The 27,109-nt window shown below is 45.9% G+C and overlaps 1 protein-coding gene across 5 annotated transcripts in view; it reads right to left on the bottom strand.

Moving 5' to 3' along the window:
* Positions 1-27,109, bottom strand: part of SNX29 (sorting nexin 29) — a 638,098-nt gene that overhangs the window by 564,736 nt on the left and 46,253 nt on the right. For all 5 annotated transcript variants that reach the window (XM_007986063.3, XM_007986052.3, XM_037989526.2 and 2 more), the window contains 2 exons: positions 21,435-21,559; positions 3,093-3,273 (listed from right to left, as the gene is read on the bottom strand). In XM_007986063.3, the coding sequence (XP_007984254.1) occupies positions 3,093-3,273; positions 21,435-21,559 (306 nt within the window). The remainder of the gene's footprint in view (positions 1-3,092; positions 3,274-21,434; positions 21,560-27,109) is intronic.

Here is a 27,109-nt window from a genome sequence, read left to right as displayed (position 1 = left end):
TGGCAGATGCTTGTAATTGCAGCTACTCAGGAGGCTGAAGCAGGAGAATCGCTTGAACCTGGAGGCTCAGTGAGCAGAGATCGCACCACTGTACTCCAGCTTGGGCGAAAGAGCGGGACTCCACCTCAAAATAATAATAATAATAATATTATAATTCCTGCCTAGGTTACAGACCCGAAAGCCCACATTATCCTTGGAAAAGGCCAGAAGGCTAAAAATGCACCACAAATCTAGATGGCATTGGGATAAGGCCGTCAAGAAAGCCTACAGGGCCTGTCCAAGGTCATCTGGCCAATAAATGGTCCAGCCAGGGCTTAAAAGAAGTTCTCCCGAGTCCAACTTCCAAGCTCTCTCTGACTTCCTGTCAAGCAATGACAACCAAAAATCCCCAATGCCATAACTTCCCCGCCAGGTCACTGAATTCTAAATTAATCGAGGCAAAAGTCAATCTCACTAAAGCAAAGTCAGGGATACACAACCTGTAGCTGAGTGAGGGGTTGGAAAAATTAGCCACTGAAGTGACTGAATACAACTAACAGAAACTAACACTGGGTACACACAGACATAAAGATGGCAAACAAAGATGGGGACTGCTAGAGAGAGTAGAGAGGGAGAAAAGCATGGACTGAAAAACTACCTACCGGGTACTATGTTCACTACCCGGGAGATGGGTTCAGTCGTGCCCTAAACCTCGGCATCACGCAATGTTCCCAGGTAACAAACCTGCACATGTACCCCCTGAATCTAAAATAAAAATTGAGGCTGGGAACAGTGGCTCACGCCTGTAATCCCGGCACTTGGGCGGCTCACATGGTGGATCACTTGAGGCCAGAAGTTCAAGACCAGCCTGGCCAATACGGTAAAACTCCGTCTCTACTAAAAATGCAAAAATCAGCTGGGCGTGGTGGTGCACACCTGTAATCCCACCTACCAGGCAGGCTGAGGCAGGAGAAAGAGAGAAGAGGTGCATTTCCAATATACTTTCCCAGAAAATGTTAGCAGACGTACAAACCACGCGCTCAAGCTGACATTCTGACTGCACCTGATTCCTAAAATCATGATCCTTTAAAAATCTGAGCCGGTTTTTGTGCGTCTAAATGAATGTGTTTTCCCCACATCGGGTTGGGGAAGTGGCTGGTGATCCAGGTAAGGTCAACTGTGATTCTTACCTGCTGGACTCACTTCTTCTTGTTGTTCACTTCAACTTCGAGACTGAGTATATAACTCTGAACTACCCATAAATGATATGCTGGAAAGAGCTTCACAGAAATTCACTTCAAGAAACAGGAGTAGGCCACACACAGTAGCTCACGCCTGTAATCCCAGCACTTTGGGAGGCTGAGGCGGGAGGATCACGAGGTCAGGAGATCGAGACCATCCTGGCTAACACGATGAAATCCCATCTCTACTAAAAATACAAAAAATTAGCCAGGTGTGGTGGCGTGCGCCTGTAGACCAGCTACTCAGGAGGCTGAGGCAGGAGAATCGCTTGAACCCGAGAGGCGGAGGTTACAGTGAGCTGAGATCACGCCACTACACTCCAGCCTAGGCAAAAAAGTGAGACTTCTTCTCAAAAAAAAAAAAAAAGAAAGAAAAGAAAAGAAAAGAAAGAAAGAAACAGGAGTGTGTTTTCCTTAACTAAAGCTGGTTAATGCCCCAGAGGTCCAGACGTTCTCAGCTCCCCGGACTCTGACCCTGAGCAGTACATAGGTGTCGTCAGTGTCAGTCCTCCTGGCTCCCAAGTCCTCCCATTTTGGACCCACACAATTGAACAAAGAGCCACAGGCAACAGAGAACTTTAAGGGTATTTTTAAGAGCCCAGTGCACAATACCAGAAGACCTGAGACATTACCAGTAGAGAGGTGACCATAGCAGTAGATAAAGCAGAAGAGGAGACCTGAACTAGGGAATACAGGTCAAGATATAAAATCAAGGGAATACACCACACTGCTCACAAACTGCCCACTGATTGAATTCAGGGAAATTTCACTGTTGAAGATCCGGGCATTGCTGATGGGGAAGTTACTTAAGGAACCAGAAGAGGATTCATCAATGTCGCTCCGTATCACTCACGGACACAAAACAATATGTCTAGTCCACCATTCTCAGAGCAAAAGTAATGGCCACGCCTAGGCATGGTGGCTCACGCCTGTAATCCCAGCACTTTGGGAGGCCTAGGTGGGCGGATCACCTGAGGTCAGGAGTTTGAGACCAGCCTGGTCAACATAATTAAACCCCGTACCTACTAAAAATACAAAAAATTAGCTGGGTATGGTGGCACATGCCTGTAATCCCAGCAACTCAGGAGGTGCTGAGGCAAGAGAATCGCTCGAACTGGGAAGACAGAAGTTGCAGTGAGCCCAGATAGCATCAATGCACTCCAGCCTGGGCAAGAGTGAAACTCCATCTCAAAAACAAACAAACAAAAAACAAAAACAAAAAAATGACTTCCTTCTCCAAGTTAAGATTTCCATGTTTTTTTCAGTTTGGGATTGAATGAATGCAAGAATCCCAAATTAAAATTCTATGCCTGGCATGGTAGCTCACACCTGTAATCTCAGCACTTTGCGAGGCTGAGGTGGGAAGATTACTTGAACCTAGGAGTTCAAGATCAGCCTGGGCAACACACTGAGACCCCATCGCTACCAAAAAAAATGTTTAAATTAGCCAGGCATGGTGGCATACCCTTATGGTTCTAGCTGCTCAGGAGGCTGAGGTGGGAGGATTGCTTGAGCCAGGGAGGTCCAGGCTCCAATAACCCATGTTCATGCCACTGCACTCCAACTTGGGCAACAAAGCAAGACCCTGTCTTTAAAAAAAAAAAAAAAATCCAGAAAGTGAAGAGCAAGCTATGTCCTAAGACAACAGCTCTCTCCACATTCAAGTGCCATGCCGAGCCCTTTACAGGCAGTCTCTCAATGATTCTCCCCCAAGTTTCCCCACAGCTCAGCAGAACACTCCAGAGCTGTCAGAGGGAGGCCCACTTGCCCCACATCGGGGAACTAGGATGAAAATCCAGGTGGTCTGACTCCAGACTCCAAGATCTTCACCCCTTGTTCCACCCCATCCCAGGTCCCTTCCTGGCCACGTACCTGAGCCTGCAGCGGTCGGCCAGGAGCATGTGCAGGTAGCGCTCTAGGGAGTGCTCGTTGAGGGCACAGCGCAGCCAGGCGCGGCCCCGGCCCACGTCGGAGGCGATGTGGCGCAGGGAGTAGAAGCGCTGCAGCTCGTGCTTGTTGAGGACCTCCTTCACGTAGTACCAGAACACAGGCTCTACAGAGAGAGGGCACAGGCACCTGGCACTCAGCCTGGGGTACTTAACATTGGGAGAGGAACACACAAAGCCCCTAGGCGATGTTGGAGATTGTAACAGAGTATCTCCTTAGGATGGAAAAGGTGGGGGATAACACCAAAGACATGGAATCAACCCAGATACCCACCAATAGTGGACTGTATAAACAAAATGCAATACATTTACAAAACGGAATACTACGCAGCCATGAAAAAGAACAAAATTGTGTCCTATGTAGCAACACGGATGACTGGAGGCCATTATCCTAAGCAAATTACACAGAAATAGAAAATGAAATACTGCATATTCTCACTTATAAATGGAAGCTAAACACTGGGTACACACAGACATAAAGAGAGTAAACAACAGATACTGGGGACTGCTAGAGAGAGTAGAGAGAGTAGAGAGGGAGGACAGCACAAACTGAAAAACTACCTACCAGGTACTATGTTCACTACCTGGGAGATGGGTTCAATCCATGCCCTTAACCTTGGCATCATGCAACGTACCCAGGTAACAAACCTGCACATGTATCCCCTGAATCTAAAATAAAAATTGAGACTGGGAACGGTGGCTCACACCTGTAATCCCGGCACTTGGGAGGCTGATGTGGTGGATCACTTGAGGCTAGGAGTTCGAGACCAGCCTGGCCAACACGGTAAAACCCCGTCTCTACTAAAAATGCAAAAATTAGCTGGGCGTGGTGGTGCACACCTGTAATCCCTCCTGCCAGGCAGGCTGAGGCAGGAGAATCATTAAACCCAGGAGGCAGAGGTTGCAGTGAGCTGAGATCGCACCACTGCACTTCAGCCTGGTGACAGAGCAAGACTCAGCCTCCAAAACAATAATGAAATTTTTAAACAGGGGGGAGATACAGAAGAGTATATCAAAAATAAGAATGACTCTAAAACCTCTCACCCAGAAAAGACCAAAGTTGACATTTTCAAGAATTCTCAGTTCGTTTTTACTGCATTTTTCTTTTTTATAATAAAATCAACATTTGCTGTAGGCTGAATTATAATCCTCAAAGATATTGACTTCCTAAGCTCCAGAATTCTCTGAATATTATGTTATATGGTAAAAGAGTCTTTGCAACTGTGTTAGGATCTGGAAATTGGGAGGTTATCTTGCATCATCCCTGTGAGGCTGATGTAATCACAAGATCTTCATCAGAGGCAGGGGCAGGCAGAGAGAAACTTGACGCAGAATAGGAGGACATGATGTGACCAGAGAAGCAAAGACTAGCATGGGGCAGCCATAGCCAAGGAAGGTGGGCAGCGAGCAGACTCTGGAAGGGCCAGGAATGGATTCGGCCCTGGAGCCTCCAGAAGCAAGCAGCCCTGCTGTCTGTCACCTTGACTTTAGCCCAGTGAAGCTGATTTGGGACTTCTGGCCTCCAGAACCATGGGAGAATAAATTACAGTGTTTAAAAGTCACCAACTGTGTATTAATTTGTTACAGCAGCCAGAAGAAAAGAACACATCAGGCCGGGCACGGTGGCTCACGCCTGTAATCCCAGCACTCCAGGAGGCCAATGCGAGTGGATCATCTGAGGTCAGGGGTTCCAGACCAGCCTGACCAACATGGTGAAACCCCATCTCTACTAAAAATACAATAAAGAGCCAGGCCTGGTGGCAGGTGCCTGTAATCCCAGCTACACGGGAGGCTGAGGCAGGAGAATCACTTAAACCCAGGAGGCAGAGGTTGCAGTGAGCTGAGATCATACCACTGCACTCCAGCCTGGGCAACAGAGAAAGACTCTGTCTCAAAAAAAAAAAAAAAAAAAAAAAAAGCTGGCACAGTAGCTCACTCCTGTAATCCCAGCACTTTGGGAGGCTGAGGCAGGCAGATCACAAGGTCAAGAGATTGAGACCATCCTGGCCAAAATGGTGAAATCCCGTCTCTACTAAAAATACAAAAATTAGCTGGGCATGGTGGCGCATGCCTATAGTCCCAGCTACTCGGGAGGCTGAGGCAGCAAAATTGCTTGAACCCGGGAGGCGGAGGTTGCAGTGAGCCGATATCATGCCACTACACTCCAGGTTGGTGACAGAGCAAGACTCTGTCTCAAAAAATAAATAAATAAATAAAACCACATCATATTGTAAGAGTGTATATGCATACATATTTATATGTATACTTTTATATCCTGATTATTTCTTGTCTAGATCATGAATATTTTCCTATTACAATTAAAAGTCTTTCAAAGATGATTTTTGATGGCTTCCCAGTAAAACATAACTATTTCCCTACTACTAAGGGCATGGCACATGGCCAACCTTCCCTCTGTACAGTAAAGAATACCCCTATATATAAATAATTGTCCTCATTTCTAGTTCCTTAGGAAAGATTTCCACATGTCAAATTACTCAGCCTGAGGATAGGAACAGATTTAAGGCTCTATGGGAAACTTAAGACAGTTTATTTTTACCCATAAGACAGTCATTCCTACAACTACTTGTATCTCCTCACATCCCACCACTTTTTATCCACGTGTACACAGATTTTAAAATTTTTTTATATACATTTTAAATTAATTATTATTTGTTTATTTTTGAGACAAGGCCTCTCCCTCTGTCACCCAGGCTGGAGCTCACTGCAGCCTCAACGTCCTGGCCTCAAGTGATCCTCCTGTCTCGGCCTCCCGAGTAGCTGAGACACAGGCACGCACCCCCATGCCCAGCTAATTTTTTAATTTTTATTTATTTGTAGAGACGATGTTCTGCTACGTTGTGCAGTCTGGTATCAAACTCCTGGCTTCAAGTGATCCTCTTGCCTAAGATTCCCAAAATGCTAGGATTACAGTCGGGAGCCACCATGCCCAACCCCAGATTTTTTCATAGTTGTCATGCTAGTGTATACATAATTTTGTGATCAATTTTCTTCACTTAACGTTGGCTCTTCAACACTTTTTCGGGCTGGCAATAATAATAACAGCAGCAACAGCAACTACTGTTTACTGAGCAATAACTAAGCACCAGCCATTGCAGTAAACACTTCACATCTGACATCATCACAACCAAGGCCATCTCCATGTGAAAGACAAGGTCTGAAGCCAGGACAAGTGAAGCGACTCACCCAGCAACACAGTTAGTAAACAGTATGGCAGAAAGGGACCTCAGAGCTCACTGCAAACCCAAATCACACTGCCTTGCAAAATGAGGGGACTTGGCCTTCTTTGAAATGGTCACGTTCACAACGGTTTAATATTTCAAGTGGGGGAAGCTGAGCCTTTGCAGTTAGACCTGGCTTTCAATCTAGGAGCTAAACAGGCTCACAGTCCCCTCTGAAACGTCACAAAGGCTTTGAAGCTGCCTTCCGGAAGGAGGCAAGTACACCCATCTCCAGAAACTGCATGGCAGGCTAGTTAAGTTCACTCTAATGTTTCAATTCAACTTCACTAGGATGCACTGCATTCTTTCTATGAGCTGTGAACCGAGGCAGGCTATGTGTCACCAGCTAGAGACAACAAGAACTCATCCCTAAGGGACTTCCAGTCTAGCAGGCAGGACGAACAGAGAAAAAGTCCATTCAACCAAATGACCTTCGACAAGTCACTCAACCATGCTAAGCCTGAAAATCCTCTCCCATAAAATCAACACAAAAGTACAGAATCGCCCGGGGTTACTGGGGTAACTAGAAAGGGAAGGAAAACACCAAGCACAGTGCCCAGTCCATGATGACCAATCAGCATTTGCTTAATAATTAATTCCCTTCATAGCAGAGGGCATTCGCGTGGGTTCTTCTGTGTTCGCAGCATCTTAATGTACACATCTGTATGAGTAAGCGTAAGTATGTGTGGATCAAGCCAATCACTGGGATCATTTAGAATAATCTTCCCAGGAATAACAAAAACCAGCAAGAGGGCAGGTCCCTCAAGACTATCTTCTGTCTCAATCCCTAAATGTCAAACGAATCCACTTCCCAAGCTCATCAGATCAGTCTAATCCACACAACTGTACACAACCACCTTCCTTCCACTCTCCGCCTCACTCAGAAACCAGGACGGGGAATCTGGTGACAACTCCCTGGGCCAGCTGGCCAACAATGTGTTTCGAAATACCCCAGACCATCGTCTGTACGTCCATCACATTTCCAATCAAGTGACACTCGCCTGCAGCCTGTCTTGAAAAATGCAGTCACCTCCCTCCGACCTTGAATCTACATGAATGCTTTAAAGTGTGTTTTCACCTTTCAATTCTGCAAATTGCTTACTGCTACAGAATCCTTTTAAAGCTTGTCAGGGTGATGCTGCTGATGATAAGAATTATCCCAGCAGGGTTCTGCTTCCACTGCCAGAATGAATGTGCTCCATTTAAAGTGCAGCTCACCTGCCAATTAGCGCCTGCCGTGTCCGTAATTTAATTTAGGGATATACGGTGATCTGCTTTGAAACATGGTGCTAAGTCAAAAAGCGGGCAAGGGCTTCTGGTTCTGCAAACACCTGAAAGCCAAACGCCAACAAAAACAAGTGCCAGGAAGGAGTGTTGAGAAGAGCTGCCCTGGGGCACCTGTTAACAGAGGATAACTAACAGCACCAGGCTTTTGGGAAAGTTTCTATCAAGCCTTACCTATCACCGATGCCATCACCGATACCAAGAATTCATACCTTAGAGACCACAAGGAAGACAAAAACCTTGTTCCAAATTCTAGTTCAGGCACTGTGTCACCTTGGGAAACTTTTTTTGTCCTCTACTTTCTTCATCTGTACAATGGGGAGAATAGTACCTAACTGTACGGATTGCTATGAGGGAAAAATGACAACTAGGAATACATGTAAAGTGTATCCAATAATGCAGTGAATAAATGTTAGCCATAGTGATTAACATACCCGGCATATAATTGGTGCTCAGTGAAAACCAGCTATTAATATCACTACCACACTTGCACCAAACAGCATTCCTTTTCCTTGTTTGGAGTTTCTTTTTTTTTTTTTTTTTTGAGGGGCGGGGTGGGGAGAAGGTCTCGCTCTGTCGCCCAGGGTAGAGCACAGTGGCACGATCATAGTACACTGCAGTCTTGAACTCCTGGGCTCAAGCGATCCTCCCACCTCAGGCTCACAAGTAGCTGGGACTACAGGTGTACACCACTATACATGGCTTTTGTTTGTTTGTTTTTTTCTGTAGAGATGAGGATCTCACTACGTTATCAGGCTGGTCTTGAACTCCTGAAATCAAATGATCCTCCAGCATCGGACTCCCAAAGCACTGGGATTACAGGCGCAAGCCACCAAGCCTGGTACTTTTCCCTTTCGTCTAGTAAGAGCACCCCTCTTTCGTATGGGAAACGCATTCCACTGGGATCCTTCCGCACTGCCCTAACCTCCCCCTACAGCAGGGGTGGACAGCTAATCCAGGGCAGACAATTAACTGGTCAGAACCACGGCATATGCAACTTTTATTTTTTTTTAATATTACATAAAAATATTAGTTATCTTGATTGATAAGTTTTTTGGTACCACCTTCAATTTTGTGGCCAAAGTGAGTGTCTCACTAACCTCACCCTAGTCTCAGCCCTGGACCACAGTGTTCTCTGGAGCCACCAGAAAAGACGCCTTGTCTCCTCCAGGAGCTGAGGTCAGCAAACTATGGCCTGGGGGTCAAATTTGGCCTCCAAACTGTTTTTGTAAGCACAGTGTTCCTGGAACGCAGCCACACCCATTTGCTCCCATATGGTCTGTGGCTGAGTTTCCGCTCCAGTGGCAGAGCTGAGTCACTGCTATGGAGACTGCATGGCTCACAAAACCTGTAATACGACCCGTAAGCAGGGAGTGTGCCCACCCCCTTCTAGAAGTAGGATCTCTCATCCCTGGAAACCTGTAGCTACCTGGGGCCATGTTCCACCCCACCATGTAGAGAGACCCTGTCTGGAAAGACACCCAACCACAGAGAAGCTGTGCCGGAGGGACGGCAGATTTGGGAGAAGGCAGGGCCCCTGAATCCAGCTCAACTCTGAGATGATTTCTTACTTACTTGAGTCAATACATAAATGTCCTTCATCTTTTTTTCTAAATCAGTCTAAAGGATTTTCTATCATTTGCAACCACAGGAAATAATGCAGTGAGACAGGACATGTTCTTCAGGCATCTGACAATCATGTATAGAAGACCGAGAACACGCCAGGAACTGAGCAACACCTGTGCTCCACAGCCATGGGGGGTGAGGGGTGTCTCATCAGTGTGACAACACTGCCCCAAAACAAACAAAGTATTGCTCAACAAAAAAATCAGAAAACCCAAGACCAGCCTGGGCAACATGGTAAGACCCCATCTCTACAAAAAGGAAACAGAAAACCCAACTACAAGGAGCCTAGTGTGGCGGCACACACCCGTAGTCCCAGCTACTTAGGAGGCTGAGGCAGGGGGATGGCTGGAGCCCAGGAGTTTGAGGCTGTAGTGAGCTGTGATTGCACCACTGCACTCCAGCCTGGTTAACAGAGCAAGGCCCTGTCTCTAAAAACAAAACAAAATGAAAAAAAACCCACACACAAAGAAAATCCAACTCCATGGAGCTGGGTTGGTCTGGAAATAGGCCAGTGATACAAAGGCTATGTCAGGTCAGAATCTCCAACCTTTTGATCTTGCTGTCCCAGAGGACTGTCATAACTCCGGGCATCTCATTCACAATTGAGCAGCAAGAAAGGGAACGGGATGAAGCCAGCTCTATCGCCCCTTTTATCAGGAAAGAACAAGTAATCCCAGACAAATCACAAGGGAGCAGAGAAAGCAGAGAACAAAACTCAAAACTGGCTTAATCCTTCATCATCCCTCACCGAGACAAAGGAGTACATACCACAGCCTCAAGCAAAATCTGGGTTCTATCAAAGCCAAAGAAGACAGAGGGATGAATCTGAGGGCAGAATCTAACATGGTATCAGCCATGCCAGGAACAAAGGTAAACCAAGTTCACTCATGTGCCAGTCTGAGAACTCAGTGAATACAGGTGCTCCCAAATCTGTCACATCCCAAACTGAACCAGCCCGACTGCAAGGCACAAACGGATTGGCAGAGCAGAGTGCCAACAAGGGGCTGAGCTCTGTCACTTGGCCATCTTCCAACTAGCCACAAGACTGCCTTCCAGAACCAGAGCTCAGCATAACACACCTGTATCCTATGAGAGTTTACAGCATAGCACCTCCTTTATTAAAGAGTAGGAAATAAATTAACCAAGCATGGTGGTGTGCACACGCAGTCCCAGCTACTTGAGAGGCTGAAGTGGGAGGATCGCTTGAGTCAGGAAGTTGAAGGCTACAGCGAGCCGTGATTGCACCACTGAACTCTAGTCTGGCAACAGAGCAAGACCCTGTCTCTTATTTAAAAAAAAAAAAAAAAAAAGTGAGAAATTTCTAAGAAGGACTTCTAAAACTTGTGTCTCACTTCCTTTTAGGGGCATACCCCATCATGAGCTGAAGAGTCATTTACATCCTGAAAGGAGGAAAGCAAAGGACCCACGGAACTCAGATTGGATAACTATGATCTAAAAACTGACAACTCAGAGGCCAACTGAGTCTCTTTTACTTTTTTTTTTTTTTTTTTTTGAGGTGGAGTCTCACTCAGTCGCCCAGGCTGGAGTGCCAGGGCATGGTCTCAGCTCACTGAAACCTCTGCCTCCTGGGTTCAAGCAAATCTCCTGCCTCAGCCTCCCAAGTAGCTGGAATTACAGATACCTACCACCACACCCAGCTAATTTTTGTATTTTTAATGGAGACAGGGTTTTACCATGTTGGCCAGGCTGGTCTCGAAATCCAGGCCTCAAGTGATCCACTCACCTCGGCCTCCCAAAGTGCTGGGATTACAGGCTGAGTCTTAATTTATGAGACAGCAGGATTAAACACCTTTGAAACAGGCAGAGGTCACATTCCGCCAAGAGGTATCAGTCCAGCTCCACTAGATCTTAACATGCTGGAACACATTCATACCCCTTAGTAAATAGCCACTGGCCCAGGTCCCTGACACCCTGGGTGTCAAGGACCTATAACCAAGGGACCCTGTGGACATCCCCATGCTACAGTGACCCAGGAGTGAACAAAGAGCCCAAGGGGTACAGCACCCTGGCTTCTGACTTCCTCCCTAAGGCCAGCTTCTTTCTGCCGGTTGTCAACCACTTTTTTCACCTTGAATGGAGCTCTGCATTTTCTCTGCACCTTTAGCAGACATCCTTCCAAGGCTTCCCTCACCAAAAGCAGCTGATTTGCACGTGTATGAACACCAACAGGGAACCGAAAGCAGGGATGGGCGGGTGAGGAACTGGACTTCCCCTCACCATCAAAAGGGTACACCCAGGGCTCCCCTGGCACACGCAGCTTCCTCCAAAATTATTTTTTTTTCATTTTTTCTAACTTTTTTTTTTAATTATTATCCTTTAAGTTCTAGGGTACATGTGCACAACATGCAGGTTTGTTACATATGTATACATGTGCCATGTTGGTGTGCTTCACCCATTAACTCGTCATTTATATTAGGTATATCTCCTAATGCTATCCCTCCCCTCTCCCCGCTCCCTACAATAGACCCCGGTGTGTGATGTTCCCCTTCCTGTGTCCAAGTGATCTCATTGTTCAATTCCCACCTATGAGTAGAGAACATGCGGTATTTGGTTTTCCGTTCTTGTGATAGTTTGCTGCATTGCACTTATTTCAAAATTGACCACATAGTTGGAAGTAAAGCACTCCTCAGCAAATGTAAAAGAACAGAAATTATAACAGTCTCTCAGACCACAGTGCAATCAAACTAGAACTCAGGACTAAGAAGCTCAATCAAAACCGCTCAAATACATGGAAACTGAACAACCAGCTCCCGAATGACTACTGGGTACATAATGAAATGAAGGCAGAAATAAAGATGTTCTTTGAAACCAATGAGAACAAAGATGCAACATACCAGAATCTCTGGGACACATTTAAAGCAGTGTATAGAGGGAAATTTATAGCACTAAATGCCTACATGAGAAAGCAGGAAAGATCTAAAATTGATACCCTAACATCACAATTAAAAGAACTAGAGAAGCAAGAGCAAACACATCCAAAATTAATTTTCTACAGAAATGAAATTGTTGCCCAAGGTGACCCAATGAAGCAAAATATAAATTCTGCTTTGAGTGCAATCAACCATTTTCAAAAATCCCCACTGAAGATCAAGGAAGTCGGTCTCTCTCATTTTATAGTTGTGGGTATATTACTACCACCTGCTCCCACTGACTGACGATGCATACAGACTGCTGAGAGTAGGGGTTTGGCTTCCCAGGAAAATGAGCAGCATGTTCTGAAGTCAGGGTCCTCAAGTGGTTATTTTGAATGCAGTCCTTTGGTGGCCTCTGCTATGCAGGTAGCCAGATACTGGAGCTCCAGACATTAGAGCTACAAGGATGAGCCTATAATCGTAACACTTTGGGAGGCCAAGGCAGGCAGATCACCTGAAGTCACTAGTTCGAGACTAGCCTGGCCAATATGATGAAACCCCGTCTCTACTAAAAATATAAAACTTAGCCAGGCGTGGCGATGTGCATCTGTAATCACAGCTACTCAGGAGACTGGGGCAGGAGAATCGCTTGAACCCAGGAGGCAGAGGCTGCAGTGAGCCAAGATAGTGCCACTGCACTCCATCATGGGCAACAGAGGGAGACTTCATCTCAAAAAAAAAAAAAAAGAAAGAAAGAGAATGGGTAGTTCCATACATAGGTTTGATGGAAGAAGAACTTAGGACTATAGGAGGGGCACAGTCCAGGTGAACCACGTAGGGAGCTCATTTTTTAAAACTCCCTACGGAGTTTTAAAGGGACTGGCTTTTTTAAAACAATTCTGAAACTTCAAGAGAGAAGAGAACTAAACCACATGAGATACCACTTCACACCCATTAGGATGGCAATTATGAAAACAGAAAAAAGGAGGCCAGGGATGGTGGCTCAGACCTGTAATCCCAGCACTTTGGGAGGCCAAGGTGGGAGGATCACTTAGGACAAGGAGTTTGAGACCACCCTGGGCAAAATAGTAAGATTCTGTCCCTACAAAAAATAATAAAGTTACCATACATATATATATGTATAGTGTGTGTGTGTGTGTGTGTGTGTGTGTGTGTGTGTATGAAAAAAGGGGGTGGTAATCACTCTCTGTTTCTCTCCATGTATACAATTAAAGTTGTATAACTTTTCTCTAATTTAAAAAGCCAGCACTGGCCGGGTGCAGTGGCTCACACCTATACTCCTAGCACTTTGGGAGGCCAAGGCGGGCAAATCATTTGAGGCCAGGAGTTTGAGACCAGCCTGGCCAACATAGTGAAACTCTGCCTCTACTAAAAATACAAAAATTAGCAAGTCACGGTGGCTCATGCCTGTAATCCCAGCTACTTGGGAAGCTGAGGCAGGAAAATCGCTTGAACCCGGGAGGTGGAGGCTACAGTGAGCCGAGATCACACTGCTGCACTCCAGCCTGGGTGACGAAGTAAGACTTCATCTCAAAAAATAAATAAATAAAAATAAATAAAAAGCCAGCACTGGCAAGGCTGTGGAGTTGGCAAGGATGTGGAGAAAATGGACCTCTTGTGCATTGCTTGTGGGAATGCAATATGGTGTAGCCACTATGGAAAACCCTCTGATGGTTCCTAAAAAAAATTAAACAGAATTACAACATGATCCAGCATTGTCCTTCTAGGTATATTCCCCCAAAGAACTAAAAGTGGAAAAAACAAATATTTGCATCTTCATATTCATAGCAGTACCATTCACTATAGCCCATAAGTGGAAGACACCCAACTATCATGGGAATAAACAAAATACGGGTTCTACATACCCTCAAAAGCATTATTCAGCCTTTAAAAAGAAGAAAATTCTGGGCCGGGCGTGGTTGCTCACGCCTGTAATCCCAGCACTTTGGGAGGCCAAAGTGGGCGGATCACGAGGTCAGGAGTTCGAGAGCAGCCTAGCCAACACAGTGAAACCCCGTCTCTATTAAAAATAAAAACATTGGCCGGGCGTGGTGGCTCAAGCCTGTAATCCCAGCACTTTGGGAGGCCAAGACGGGCGGATCACAAGGTCAGGAGATCGAGACCATCCTGGCTAACACAGTGAAACCCCGTCTCTACTAAAAAAAATACAAAAAACTAGCCGGGCGAGGTGGCAGGTGCCTGTAGTCCCAGCTACTCGGGAGGCTGAGGCAGGAGAATGGCATGAACCCGGGAGGCGGAGCTTGCAGTGAGCCGAGATCCGGCCACTGCACTCCAGCCTGGGCGACAGAGTGAGACTCCGTCTCAAAATAAACAAACAAATAAATAAATAAATAAATAAAAATTTAAAAATTAGCCAGGCATGATGACGCACACCTGTAGTCCCAGCTACTCGAGAGGCTGAGTCAGCAGAATCACTTGAACCCAGGAGGCGGAGGTTGTGGTGAGCTGAGATAGCGCTACTTACTGTACTCCAGCAGCCTGGGCGACAGAGCAAGACTCCATCTTTTTTTAAAAAAAAAAAAAAAAAAAAAAAAAGAAGGAAATTCTGACACATATTACAACATGGACGATCCTTGAAGACGTTATGCTAAATAACGCCAGACACAAAAGAACAAATGTTGCATGATCCCACTGATACAAGGAACCTAAAGTAGTAGAATGCACTGAAGCAGAAAGCAGAACGCCGGCTGCCAGAGGCAGGGGACTGGAGGGAGTGAGTGTCAGTGTTTAATGAATACAGTTTTGGTTTGTAAAAATGGAAAGGTTCTGAGATGAATAGTGGTAAAGATTATTGTATGACATGTGAATATGCATTAAGTACACTTATGCTTCACCGTACACTTCAAATGGCTGAAATGGTAATTTCATTATGTATATTTTACCAATTTTTTTTTCTGTTTTTTGAGGTGGAGTCTCGCTCTGTTGCCTAGGCTGGAGTGCAGTGGCACACTCTCTGTTCACTGCAAGCTCCACCTCCTGGGTTCATGCCATTCTCCTGCCTCAGCCTCCCAAGCAGCTGGGACTACAGGTGCCCGCCACTATACCCGGCTAATTTTTTGTATATTTAGTTGAGATAGGGTTTCACCGTGTTAGCCAGGATGGTCTCGATTTCTCTCCTGACCTCATGATCCACCTGCCTCCGCCTCCCAAAGTGCTATAATTACAGGCATGAGCCACCACACCTGGCCATATTTTTTTTTTTTTTTTTTTTTTTTTTGAGACGGAGTCTGGCTCTGTCACCCAGGCTGGAGTGCAGTGGCCGGATCTCTGCTCACCGCAAGCTCCTCCTCCCGGGTTTACGCCATTCTCCTGCCTCAGCCTCCGGAGTAGCTGGGACTACAGGCGCCCGCCACCTCGCCCGGCTAGTTTTTTGTACTTTTTAGTAGAGACGGGGTTTCACCGTGTTAGCCAAGATGGTCTCGATCTCCTGACCTCGTGATCCGCCCGTCTCGGCCTCCCAAAGTGCTGGGATTACAGGCTTGAGCCACCGCGCCTGGCCCATATTTTTTTTTAAGAGAGAATAGAAGTTTGGCCGGTAGGAGTTTGGGTGAGAGCTGAGGAAGGAAGGAAGGTAGTGCAAGGGAAAGAACTGCCAGACTTGAAGAGTTTCAAGACAGTAGAAACCAGGAGAGTTGTTCAAAATACAGGATTGGGCCAGGCACAGTGGCTAACGCCTGTAATCCCAACACTTTGGGAAGCTGAGGCGGGCAGGTCACATGAGGCCAGGAGTTTGAGACCAGCCTAGCCAACATGAGGAAACCCCATCTCTACTAAAAATACAAAAAGTAGGCGGCATGGTGGTACACACCTGTAGTCCCAGCTACCCAGGAGGCCGAGGCACGAGAATCACTTGAACCCAGAAGGCAGAGGCTGCAATGAGCTGAGATCGCACCACTGCACTCTAGCCTGGGCGACAGAGCGAGACACCATCTCAAAAAAAAAAAAAAAAAAAAATACAGAACTCAATCATCTAAATTAGTGAGAGGCACCAAGCAAGGAACAGGCAGTGGTGCTGAAGGCCCTGCCCCACACAGGATCTGGCATTAGTGCTTTAGCTGCTGAATTATGGAGAGGTCTCAAGAGTCCCAAGGCAGGGGCGTGGGAAGAGGGGAGCTTGTGGGACTCAGGCCATCATTTATTTGCAAACTGGATGAAAGAGTTGTGGTGTCTTACCTGCCACTGTCTGTCACCCCTGGCATACAGCACGGCATAAGAGGTAGAACAGAAACAGACACAGCCAGTAGGGAACAGAGCCCTAGAAGCCAGATCAAGCACTGGATACTTTGTCCCAACTCTACAAGAGACCCATGGAAGAGCTTTAAGTCAATGCGGTTACAGGGAGTAAGTGGGGGACTGGGATGGTCACGAAAGAAGACCACTCCATCATGTGCAAATTGGGTCAGAGCTGATCAAGACTGAAGGCAGAAAAACACAAGTCGGGGAGAAAGAAGAGAACTCATTGAGGATGAAGGAACCTCGAGTGGCTCAGGGACCCATGTGAGAGACAGAAACAGTGCTCTGTGCAGGACTGGTTTGGGGGCAGAGGGCAGGAAGAAGAAGAAGGCTGGGAAGAAGCCCAAGAGCTGTCCAGGGGACCTGGGTAAAGGGCAGAGCCATTTACTAAGCAAGACACACAGGAACACATATGGATGAAGATCAGAATTCAGTCTTGGAGACTGACAAGCCCATGCTGTACACCAAATAGAGACATTCAAGAGATAGAGTTCAAGGAAGTGCTCTGGGCTGTGGGTATGACTAAGAATAACAGGCACATACAGAGCAACTTCACCAAGGAATCCAAACAGTATGCGTAGAAACAAGAGCCAACAATGAATCCAAGGAATAATATTTGAGGGTACAGAAGTGATATGCCAAGAAGGATCAGAAAAGAAGAAGAAAGCATGCCAAGAGGCTACAGCATCACAGAAAGCAAGGGAAGGCAGTGTTTCAAAGTCAGAGGATCCTCAATGCCCAAGGCTGCTGAACAGACAGGGAAGATTAGACTTAAATTTTACAGGCAGCTCAGCAACAGAAACTGTCTCTGGTATATTCTGAATGGCGCCAATCACCTTGTAATTGACTGCCAACCTATAACCTGATGATGATATATCACTGATTAAAAGAACATCAAATTCCAGCTGGGCGTAGTGGCTCACACCTGTAATCCCAGCACTTTGGGAGGCCAAGGCGGGCGGATCACTTGAGGTCAGGAGATCGAGACCAACCTGGCCAACATGGTGAAACTCCGTCTCTACTAAAATTACAAAAATTAGCCAGGCGTGGTGGCAGGCACCTGTAATCCCAGCTACTCAGGAGGCTGAGGCTAGAGAATCACTTGCACCCGGGAGGCAGAGGTTGCAGTGAGCCGAGATCATGCCACTGCACTCCAGCCAGGGCAACACAGTGAGACTCCTTCTCCAAAAAAAAAAAAAAAAAAAACAAATTCCAAGGTCATGCATCAAACGCCAATAATGGCAGTGGTTCTTTCTCCTTTCCCAAGTGGAATGGAAAATAATTCATTTTTCCATACTGTATTCTGTACTGGCTACTTGGGTTTCCAGTGGCTACAAAGACAACAAGCCAAGTCTGTGTAGAGCTCTGGGTCACTTTTAATTAATTTTTGCTTTGTTCCTCAAAAATTAATCACTTTCCCTGTAGTATGCTGGAGTGATCCTGGCATATGGTACCTCAGGAACCACGAAATACAGTACTGCACACGATGAATAAAGCCTTCCTTCCAACCAAGATGTATTTGTTTATTGAACATAATTTTATTGAAGAACTGTGTAGTGGTAGACACTATGCTAGGAGTCAAGAGAAAGCAAACAGACATGGTATCCTGCCTTCACAAAGCATGCTACACCGTGGGATATACAGAAAACTGAATATGGTGTGATGATGAGAGGGTAAAGTGGAATCTCCTGTCCTTTGTTCTGTAAGACAAAGGCAGGCAAATTTTTCTTTTCTTTCTTTTTTTTTTTTTTTTTTTTTTTTTAGAGATGGAGCCTCGCTCTTTCTCCCAGATTGCATGATCTCGGCTCACTGCAACCTCAGCCTCCCGGGCTCAAACAATTCTCCTGCCTCAGCCTCCCAAGTAGCTGGGATTACAAGTGGGCACCACCACGCCTGGCTAATGAGCTAAGCTGGTTTGGTCTTTTCCCTGCTTCTCATTTGCAGGAGGCTGCTCAGCACATCCTTGTCGGCAGAAAACAGCCAGAGACTGCCCTTTCACTCATCTCACCACCATGCAGGTATAGCACTCACACCAAGACAGAGAGGGGCGGCCAGAACCAGAATGCTGGAGATGCCTTGCATATCTGTTGGTGGTTCTTTGATTACCAGGGCCAAGCAACAGAAACGTAAGAATTCTAGTCCTGGTGGCAACAAAAAGAGCCATTCTTTGTGGCCAAAAGGTCAGCGCCTTAAGCAGGGATGAGATGGAGGAAGAGGTTCAAAGTTGAAAGGGTGGTGGGAGAGGAGGGTAAGTGGTTAAACGTTTATTAGGTGTGAGAAACTAAAGCAGCTGCTTCAAATGAGGTTCTCACTGAATCACCCTGACAAACCCTGAAGCTAGGCGAGACTATCAAGACTGAGACTATCGCCTTTACAGGTGAAAAAAACGAAGGCTCAGAGAGAACTTTCCCGAGGCCATTCAGACTCACCCTTGCAGTCTGACTTAAAAGCCAAGGTTGCCTCTGCCTTGCCCGGCAGCTGCCCTCGGTTGGATGGAAGTGGACCAAGAACCTCACGGCTTACTCGCACCAATTTCTCTAAGGTCATTCCCCCAAAGGCAGATAAGATATAAACAAGAAGTGTGAGGGCCCAGGAAGCCTGAGGGCAGGCGGCCCTGGAAAAAGCTAAATCCCTGCAAAGCTCCTCACCCAGCCTGTAACACCAAGTCACTCACACGCAGGGACTCAGGGAGGCGTCGTCCCGGAGACGGGAAGCTGCGGAGACACAATCCAGGACACAGGAGGTGGCCAAAGTCATTGGCAGTGATTTCTACGAGGACTGAAGTAGTCCTTGATACTGGCTTTTCTCAGACTGGATCCCTCCCTCCCTGGCTTTTGAAGGAGCACAGAAGCATGACAGAAAATTCAACAGGGACAGGAATCCCTCTTTTTTTTTTTTTTTGAGACGACTCTCGCTCTGTCACCCAGGCTGGAGTGCGGTGGTGCGATCTCGGCTCACTGCAACCTCCGCCACCCGGGTTCAAGCGATTCTAAATGTAAGCCACCGTGGCTGGCTCCAAGAGATCTTTTTTTAAAAAAAATTATTAAAATTATTTTATTGATACGTAATATTTGTACATATTTATAGGGTACCTGTGATATTCTGATACATGCCTAGAACGTGTAATGACTTTCAACAGATCTTTGCTTCTTTTTTTCTTTCTTTAGGCCGTCTCCTGGGGCTAGAGTAGGCTCAGAGAGGCTCCTAGATCTTTGCTTCATTTCTGAAAATGAGTAACTGGTGAAATAAACAAGAAACAAAGATCTAGGAGCCTGAGCTTATGCTAGCCCCGGGAGACTGCCCAAAGAAATTTAAAAAAAAAAAGCAAAGATCAGTCGAAAGTCATTACACATTCTAGGCATGTATCAAAATATCACAAGTACCAAGGCCGGGCACAGTGGCTCACACCTATAATCCCAGCACTTTGGGAGGCCAAGGTGAGCAGATCACAAGGTCAGGAGTTCGAGACCAGCCTGGCCAACATGGTGAAACCCTGTCTCTACTAAAAATACAAAAATTAGCCAGGCATGGTGGCGGGCACCTGTAATCCCAGCTGCTCGGGAGACTGAGGCAGGAGAATCGCTTGAAGCCCGGAGGCAGAGGTTGCAGTGAGCCAAGATGTTGCCATCGCACTCCAGCTTGGGCAACAAGAGCAAGACTCCGTCTCAAAAAAAAAAAAAACACAGGTACTTCATACAAAGGTACAAATATTATGTACCAATAAAATAATCTTAATAATTAAAAAAAAAAAAGAACTGTTGGAGCCAGGCATGGTGTCTCACATTTGTAATCCCAGCTAGTTGGCAGGCTGAGGTGAGAGGATCACTTGAGCCCAGGAGTTTGAGACCAGCCTGGTCAACAGAACAAGATCTCTGTCTCTATAAAAGTTTAAAAACCAGCCGGGCATGGTGGTGCAAGCCTGCAGTCCCAGCTATTTCAGAAGCTCAGACAAGGGGATCACTTGAGCCTAGGAGTTCCAGGCTTCAGTGAGCCATGATCACAGCACTGTACTTCAGCCTGGGTAACAGAGCAAGACCCCAACTCTTAAAAACTAACTAAATAAATAGAAGGGCTGAGAAAAAAAGGAAGGATGACACAGCAACATGAAGGAGAGGGAAAGACTAAGGATTCTGTTAGCAGAGAATTTCCACACACCGCCACCAAATGCAACAAGGTTGAACGTTTGGCTGTGAAAGGGGAACCAGCAAAAGACAACACATTTTACTCAGCAATGACACCAACATAGTGATAAGAAAGATTCCTGGATTCCCAGCAGCAGCCGCGGCCAGGGCTGGAACTGAAAGCTCAAGGGAGCAGGAGACCACCGGACATTTGTTACATGACATGATCCACTTCCAGGTTCAGCTCCAAAGCAGATCACTGTGAACAGCTTCCTCATCTGTACAGTGGCAGTAATAACAGTCCCTGCTACTCACAGGGCTCTCGAAGAACGGAATGAGTTAATTTACATCAAAGTGCAAGTCTTGCACAAAGTACTAAGCGTTAATAGTTATTATTTACCATTATGCTTGTCATTCACATGGAAATGTTTTTCCAACATTAAATTGGAAGATAACAGAACCTCGGGGGTTTCTGTTGCTGGTGCTGACGACATTTAATTATGAAATGCCATGCTATCCTCAGGCACCAAATTAAAACAGATTATTAATTTCCCAGTGACCAGTATGCCACACTGGTGAAATAAACCAGTGTGCCGCACGGCCCCAAACCCAGAGGAGACTGTACCATGTGGCTCTGAGAATTCTGCGCAAAAGATGATTTCATTTAAATTAAGATGCCAGACAACACCATTACGTTTTGACTACTATTAAGACATGGATTTCTGTGCGCACATACCACCCCACCAAGTCCTACTCGATGACTGCCCTGCCTACTATTAAAAAACAAATAAAAAGAAAAAGAGCAGAAGGAAGACAAGCTCCTCCAAGCTATGGCCAGGCGGAGTGGTACCTGTTTCGGTTTTGCTGGCAAAGCCTGCTGCCTGCTTGATCGCTGCTGCCGTGAGTGCCAGTCCTCGACTCCTCTTCAAGCCATGCTGCAGGACAGCTTCAAACTGGGCACACAGACAGGTGACCCTGTGAGAGAACCAATGACTCATCAGTCCCCCCAGAAAAGGGAGTAGCAACTAGGGCAGCCCCAGCATCTCCAGGAAGTGAGTAAGCTGCCAGGTGTAAACCTCAACGTGAAGGCAGACAGGAGACACCTGGATTTGCAGGCTGCGTAACTGACCTGCGCCACTCCACACACCTCCTGTATATGATGTTCATTTCACAGAGCTCAGGATGCCCAGCACAGTCTACCCATATGCATCAGACTGGCACAGTAACAATTCACAAGGAACATGGGAACAGGGACGGGTGCCAGCTGGCAGGGGTGCAGAGGGGGGACAAGTTAAAAACCAATCAGTTCCGTGTGGGGAGCGGTTGGATGTTAATTGCATCCAATTCACAAGTTTTAACTCTAATTCATATTACATGTAGTTTAAGGAACAAGATTATGTTTTTGGAGACTGAATTCACCAGGCTGCCAAATTGGAAACATTGTGTAATTTCATGGCCTGTTACATGCTCTGAAAAAAATATATGAATTCTGAGTCCCATTCTTTATTCTGCTATATGAGATTACACGCTCTAAAAATAATAATAATATGAATTCTGATTCTTGTTCTAAGAGATTACATTGTGAACTCAGATCGTGAGTTGATGGAATTTTCAATTAAGTTACAATTACTGTGCATTTAATTGAATTTGTTTCTCAATAACCAGAGAAATAGGAGATTCAGGAACAAAGAGATGAGGTCACAGCAACTGCACTTGATCTTAGCAATCTTCTCAGGGCTCCTGAGCCTCTGCCCAATTGGGTCTGTGGACTTCTGAGCCCTTTCCATTCACTCATGCAACAAATGTGAAGAAATTCTGAATGTCTGCCGTATGCCGGCACTGTTCTAGGCTCTGAGGAGATGACGGTGGGAGTGAGACAGGCAAGGTTTCTGCCTCACTCATGTGCATGTTTCTAGCAAAGGGAGGTACACAAATAAGTTAACAAGACCATTTCAGTTAATCAGAACTTAGAAGAAAATAAGACAGGATGAGATGGCAGGTGGTGATAGGGCAAGGACAGGCTTAGAATCTATGGGCTGAATGAAGGTAGCCTTGGAATTATGAGCTGGATATGACAAGGGCAGCAGGCTGGAAAGACAGGTGCTCCACCCATCCCAACACCCATGGTAACAATACTCCAGGTGTTTATCACCCTGTGCGCAGTAAAATATTTTCATACCCATTATTTTACTCTTCTCATCAACACTATATAGATGAGGCAGGTATTATTATCTCCATTTTACACTTGAAGAAGCTGAGGCTAAGGACATTTAAGTGACCTCCTGAAAACTGCATAATAAGCAGCAACATCTGTACCTGAACCCCGTCCTCGTAAGCTGATCTAATGTAGTTTCCTCCATCCCCCATATCACCAAGATGAACATCCTTTATTCTAAGATAAAAGTCCCCTAGCTCCCTTACCGAATCTTCACTCGTCATTCTGTCTACGCCATACAACCCTAACACAACATCAGCAAATCCACAGCATTCATGCCTTTCCATTGTATTCTGTGCCCATGACAGACATCACTAATCGATCCCAGTATTGTAGGCCACCACTAGCAGATGACCAAAGCTGGCCCTCCACAGAAGGAAGCCTATTAGGCATCACAAATCTGATACTGCCCCTCAACCACACTGCTTGGTTTTCACCTTCTATCTTATCTTTGCTGGATCCCTGACACTGAGCTCAGTACCTGGTACACAGTGTGTGCCCCACAAATGTTTTTCCAGTGGGTAAGTAGTAGGTAAATGAATGATTAGCCTTGAACCAAAGATCCTAGAATACTCCCCCACATTGAAACAAGCCTCTTTGCTGGGCAGATAACACTCTTAATTATTATAGATGTGCATACGCTAGTCTCTGTACACATAGGCACTTTTTTTTTTTTTTTTAAGATGAAGTTTTGCTCTTGTTGCCCAGGCTGGAGTACAATGGCACAATCTCAGCTCACTGCAACCTCCGCCTCCCAGGTCCAAGCAATTGTCCTGCCTCAGCCTCCCATGTAGCTGGGATTACAGGTGCCCTCCACCACGCCTGGCTAATGTTTGTATTTTTGTAGAGATGGGGTTTCGCCATGTTGGCCAGGCTGGTCTCCAACTCCTGACCTCAGGTGATCTGCCCGCCTTGGCCTCCCAAAGTGCTGGGGTTACAGGTATGAATCACTGTGTCCAGCCTCATAGGCACATATTTTAAGGCTTCCTGAAAGCTGGGACATCCACCAAAACTCTCTAAATACCACAGAAACCAAAACCATGGCACAGAGCAACATTGACCCAGATCAGGCGTCTGTCTCAGAAAGACAGAAAAAAACAAAAACAAAAACAAAAAAACTCTGGGGTGTGTTGAGAGTTCTCTGTAATTAACCAAAGCTTCTATATTTAAAAGAATCTTCTGCAAATACAGCAATCAACTCAACAATTGCTATCCGTTTGCTTAGTTCCAATGCACAAGTCAGTAACTGCCCAGCCAGCTCTAGATAAAACTAGGGCCCTAAGAGGAATGGAATGCAGGTGAACTGCACAAACCCAGTCCCCAAGGTTTGGGTTACATCATCAGTACTGTGTCACAGAGGCACACGGGCCACAACTAACCTAACACTGCATGAATACCCAGGTGGATGCTAGTCCTATAATTAGATCATTATGATGCCTTCCTTGCCAAAGGCCGTTCTAGTTAACACCCTCCCCATACCCTTTCCACCTCCCGAGCACATATCTACTGGTCATTCAAGACAGACTTTGGCTGGGCGTGATGGCTCACACTTGTAATCCTAGCACTTTGGAAGGCCAAGGCGGGGGTGGATCAACTGGGGTCAGGAATTCGAGACAAGCCTGGCCAACATTGGTGAAACTCCATTTCTACTTAAAAAAAATACAAAAAAATGAGCTGGGTGTGGTGGCACATGCTTATAATCCCAGCTACTCTGGAGGCTGAGGCAGGAGAATCACATGAATCTAGGAGGCGGAGGCTGCAGTGAGCCTAGATCGTGCCATTGTACTCTAGCCTAGGCAATAAGAGCGAAACTCAGTCTCAAAAGAAAAAAACAAGACTTAGCTCACGTATTCTCTCCTCCAGGAAGCCTTTCTGAACGTTTCCTCATTCTGAGTTTCTTTCTACTGCAGCAATCGCCACTCTCTGTTAATGGTCTGATTTCCAGGGCTGCCTGCTCTTGCTAACTGTGAGCTTCCGTGCACTTAGCACCACGCCTGGTTGCTATAGAGAATGTGACCGACACGGTCTCTCCAGTCGGGGAACTCAAGATTATGAACATGATGTACATTTTGGAGGGAGATGCATCTCAGGAGATTTCGTGTAATTTGTCATTCAAATCCAGATCAGTTAAAACTAGGGAATCAAGTAGAACACACCTGTCTAAGCACAGGAATCTACTCTTTAGCTTCTGATGGGCACATCTTGGAAGTACCAACTGATAACTATATCATACACTAGGTCACACTAAGGCTTTCCACTGCTTCCCATCTCATATGGGAAGCAGTAGATGATAATTCCCAAGAAATGAAAGGGGTACTAACTTTAGTACAGTTCTTTATTTTCTTTTGCTTTTTTTTTTTTTGAGACAGCATTTTGCTCTGTTGTTGCCCAGGCTGGAGTGTGGCAGTGTGATCATGGCTCACTGCAGCCTCAACCTCCCCCAAACAATCCTCCCACCTCAGCCGACCGAGTAACTGAGCCTACAGGCATGCACTACCATGCGCAGCTACATTTTTTTTTTTTTTTTTTTTTTTTTTGACAGAGTCTCACTTTGTTGAGAAGGCTGGAGGGTTCCCAGAATACTCTCTGCTGCAGACACTCTGGCTTCACTGGAGATGTCAGCTGCCTCCTTGCCATTTTATCACACCAAACTTCCATTCCAAGTTAATGAACCAGGAATATTATTTTCAATAAGTGGGTCACTTAACAACAGTGAATATTTTAATTTTTAAAAAACCACCAGTCAGGTGGGGCGCAGTAGCTCACATCTATAATCCCAGCACTTTGGGAGGCCAAGGCAGGCAGACCACTTGAGATCAGGAGTTCAAGACCAGCCTGGCCAACATGGTGAAATCTCATCTCTACTAAAAACACAAAAATTAGTTGGGCGTTACGGCGGGCACCTGTAATTCTAGCTACTGGGGAGGCTGAAGCAGGAGAATTCCTTGAACCCAGGGGGCATAGGTTGCAGTGTGAGCTGAGATCACACCACTGCACTCTACCTTGGGCAACAGAGAGAGACTCGGTCTCAAAAGAAAAAAAAAGGAATAAGGTACTGATCCATGCTACAACATGGAAGAACCTTGAAAATATTATGCTAGAGGAAGGAAGCCAGACCCAAAACACCACACATTGTAAATTCCATGAAACGTCTAAGAAGGGTAAATACAGACAGTCCTCCACATAACCATGGTTCAATTTATGATTTTTTGACTCTACGATAGGATTATCAGGACATAACCCCATCATAAGTCAAGGAACATTTGGATATAGATACAGAAAGTCATTTAATTAGTGGTTCTCTAAGGCTGGGGTTGAAATTAGGGATTAAGTGTTAACTAGCACAAGGGAATTTCGGGGGGGATAATGGAAATGCTCTAAAACTGAATTGTCATGATGGTTGCACAACTCTATAAATGTATTAAAAAGCACAAAAATCAGCTGGGCACGGTGGCTCACACCTGTAATCCCAACACTTTGGAAGGCTGAGGTGGGCGGATCACCTGAGGTCAGGAGTTCGAGACCAGCCTGGCCAACGTGGTGAAACTCCCTCTCTATTAAAAATACAAAAATTAGCCAGGCGTGGTGGCAGGCCCCTGTAATCCCAGCTACTCCGGAGGCTGAGACTGGAGAATCACTTGAACCCGGGAGATGGAGGTTGCAGTGAGCCAAGATGGTGCCACTGTACTCCAGCCTGGGCAACAAGAGCGAAACTCTGCCTCAAAGAAAAGAAAAAAAAAAGCACAAAAATCACTGAATTGAAATTAAAAAAAAAAAATCACTGAATTATATACTTACAATGTTAATGGCATATAAACTAGACCTCAATAAAGCTGTTAAAAAAAAAAAACAAAAAACTTCCTCCCCAAGTGCTCAGTAAAAGTCTGACAAAGTAGCAAAAGAGTTGTGAATGGAAAATGAAGTAACTTCCTCCTGCTATATTTAAAACTGTCCACCAAGATCAGCATAGCTGGACACTGCACCCGCTCAACTAGTTTTCTGTTAAGATTCAGCAAGCATTTGTTTTCATTAGCTTTGTCCTATCTTTTTTTTTTTTTTGAGATGGAGCCTCACTCTGTTCCCCAGGCTGGAGTGCAGTGACGTGATCTCGGCTCACTGTAACCTCCGCCTCCCAGGTTCAAGATTCTCCTGCCTCAGCCTCTGGAGCAGCTAGGATTACAGGCACGTGCCACCATGCCTGGCCAATTTTTTTGTATTTTTAGTAGAGAGAGGGTTTTACCATGTTGGCCAGGCTGATCTCGAACTCCTGACCTCAAGTAATCTGCCCACTTTGCCCTTCCGAAGTGCTA

The sequence above is a fragment of the Chlorocebus sabaeus genome, chromosome 5 (genome assembly GCF_047675955.1).
Source record: "Chlorocebus sabaeus isolate Y175 chromosome 5, mChlSab1.0.hap1, whole genome shotgun sequence".
In the NCBI taxonomy this organism is placed as follows: Eukaryota; Metazoa; Chordata; class Mammalia; order Primates; family Cercopithecidae; genus Chlorocebus; species Chlorocebus sabaeus.
This window is presented reverse-complemented; position numbering and strand designations above follow the sequence as displayed.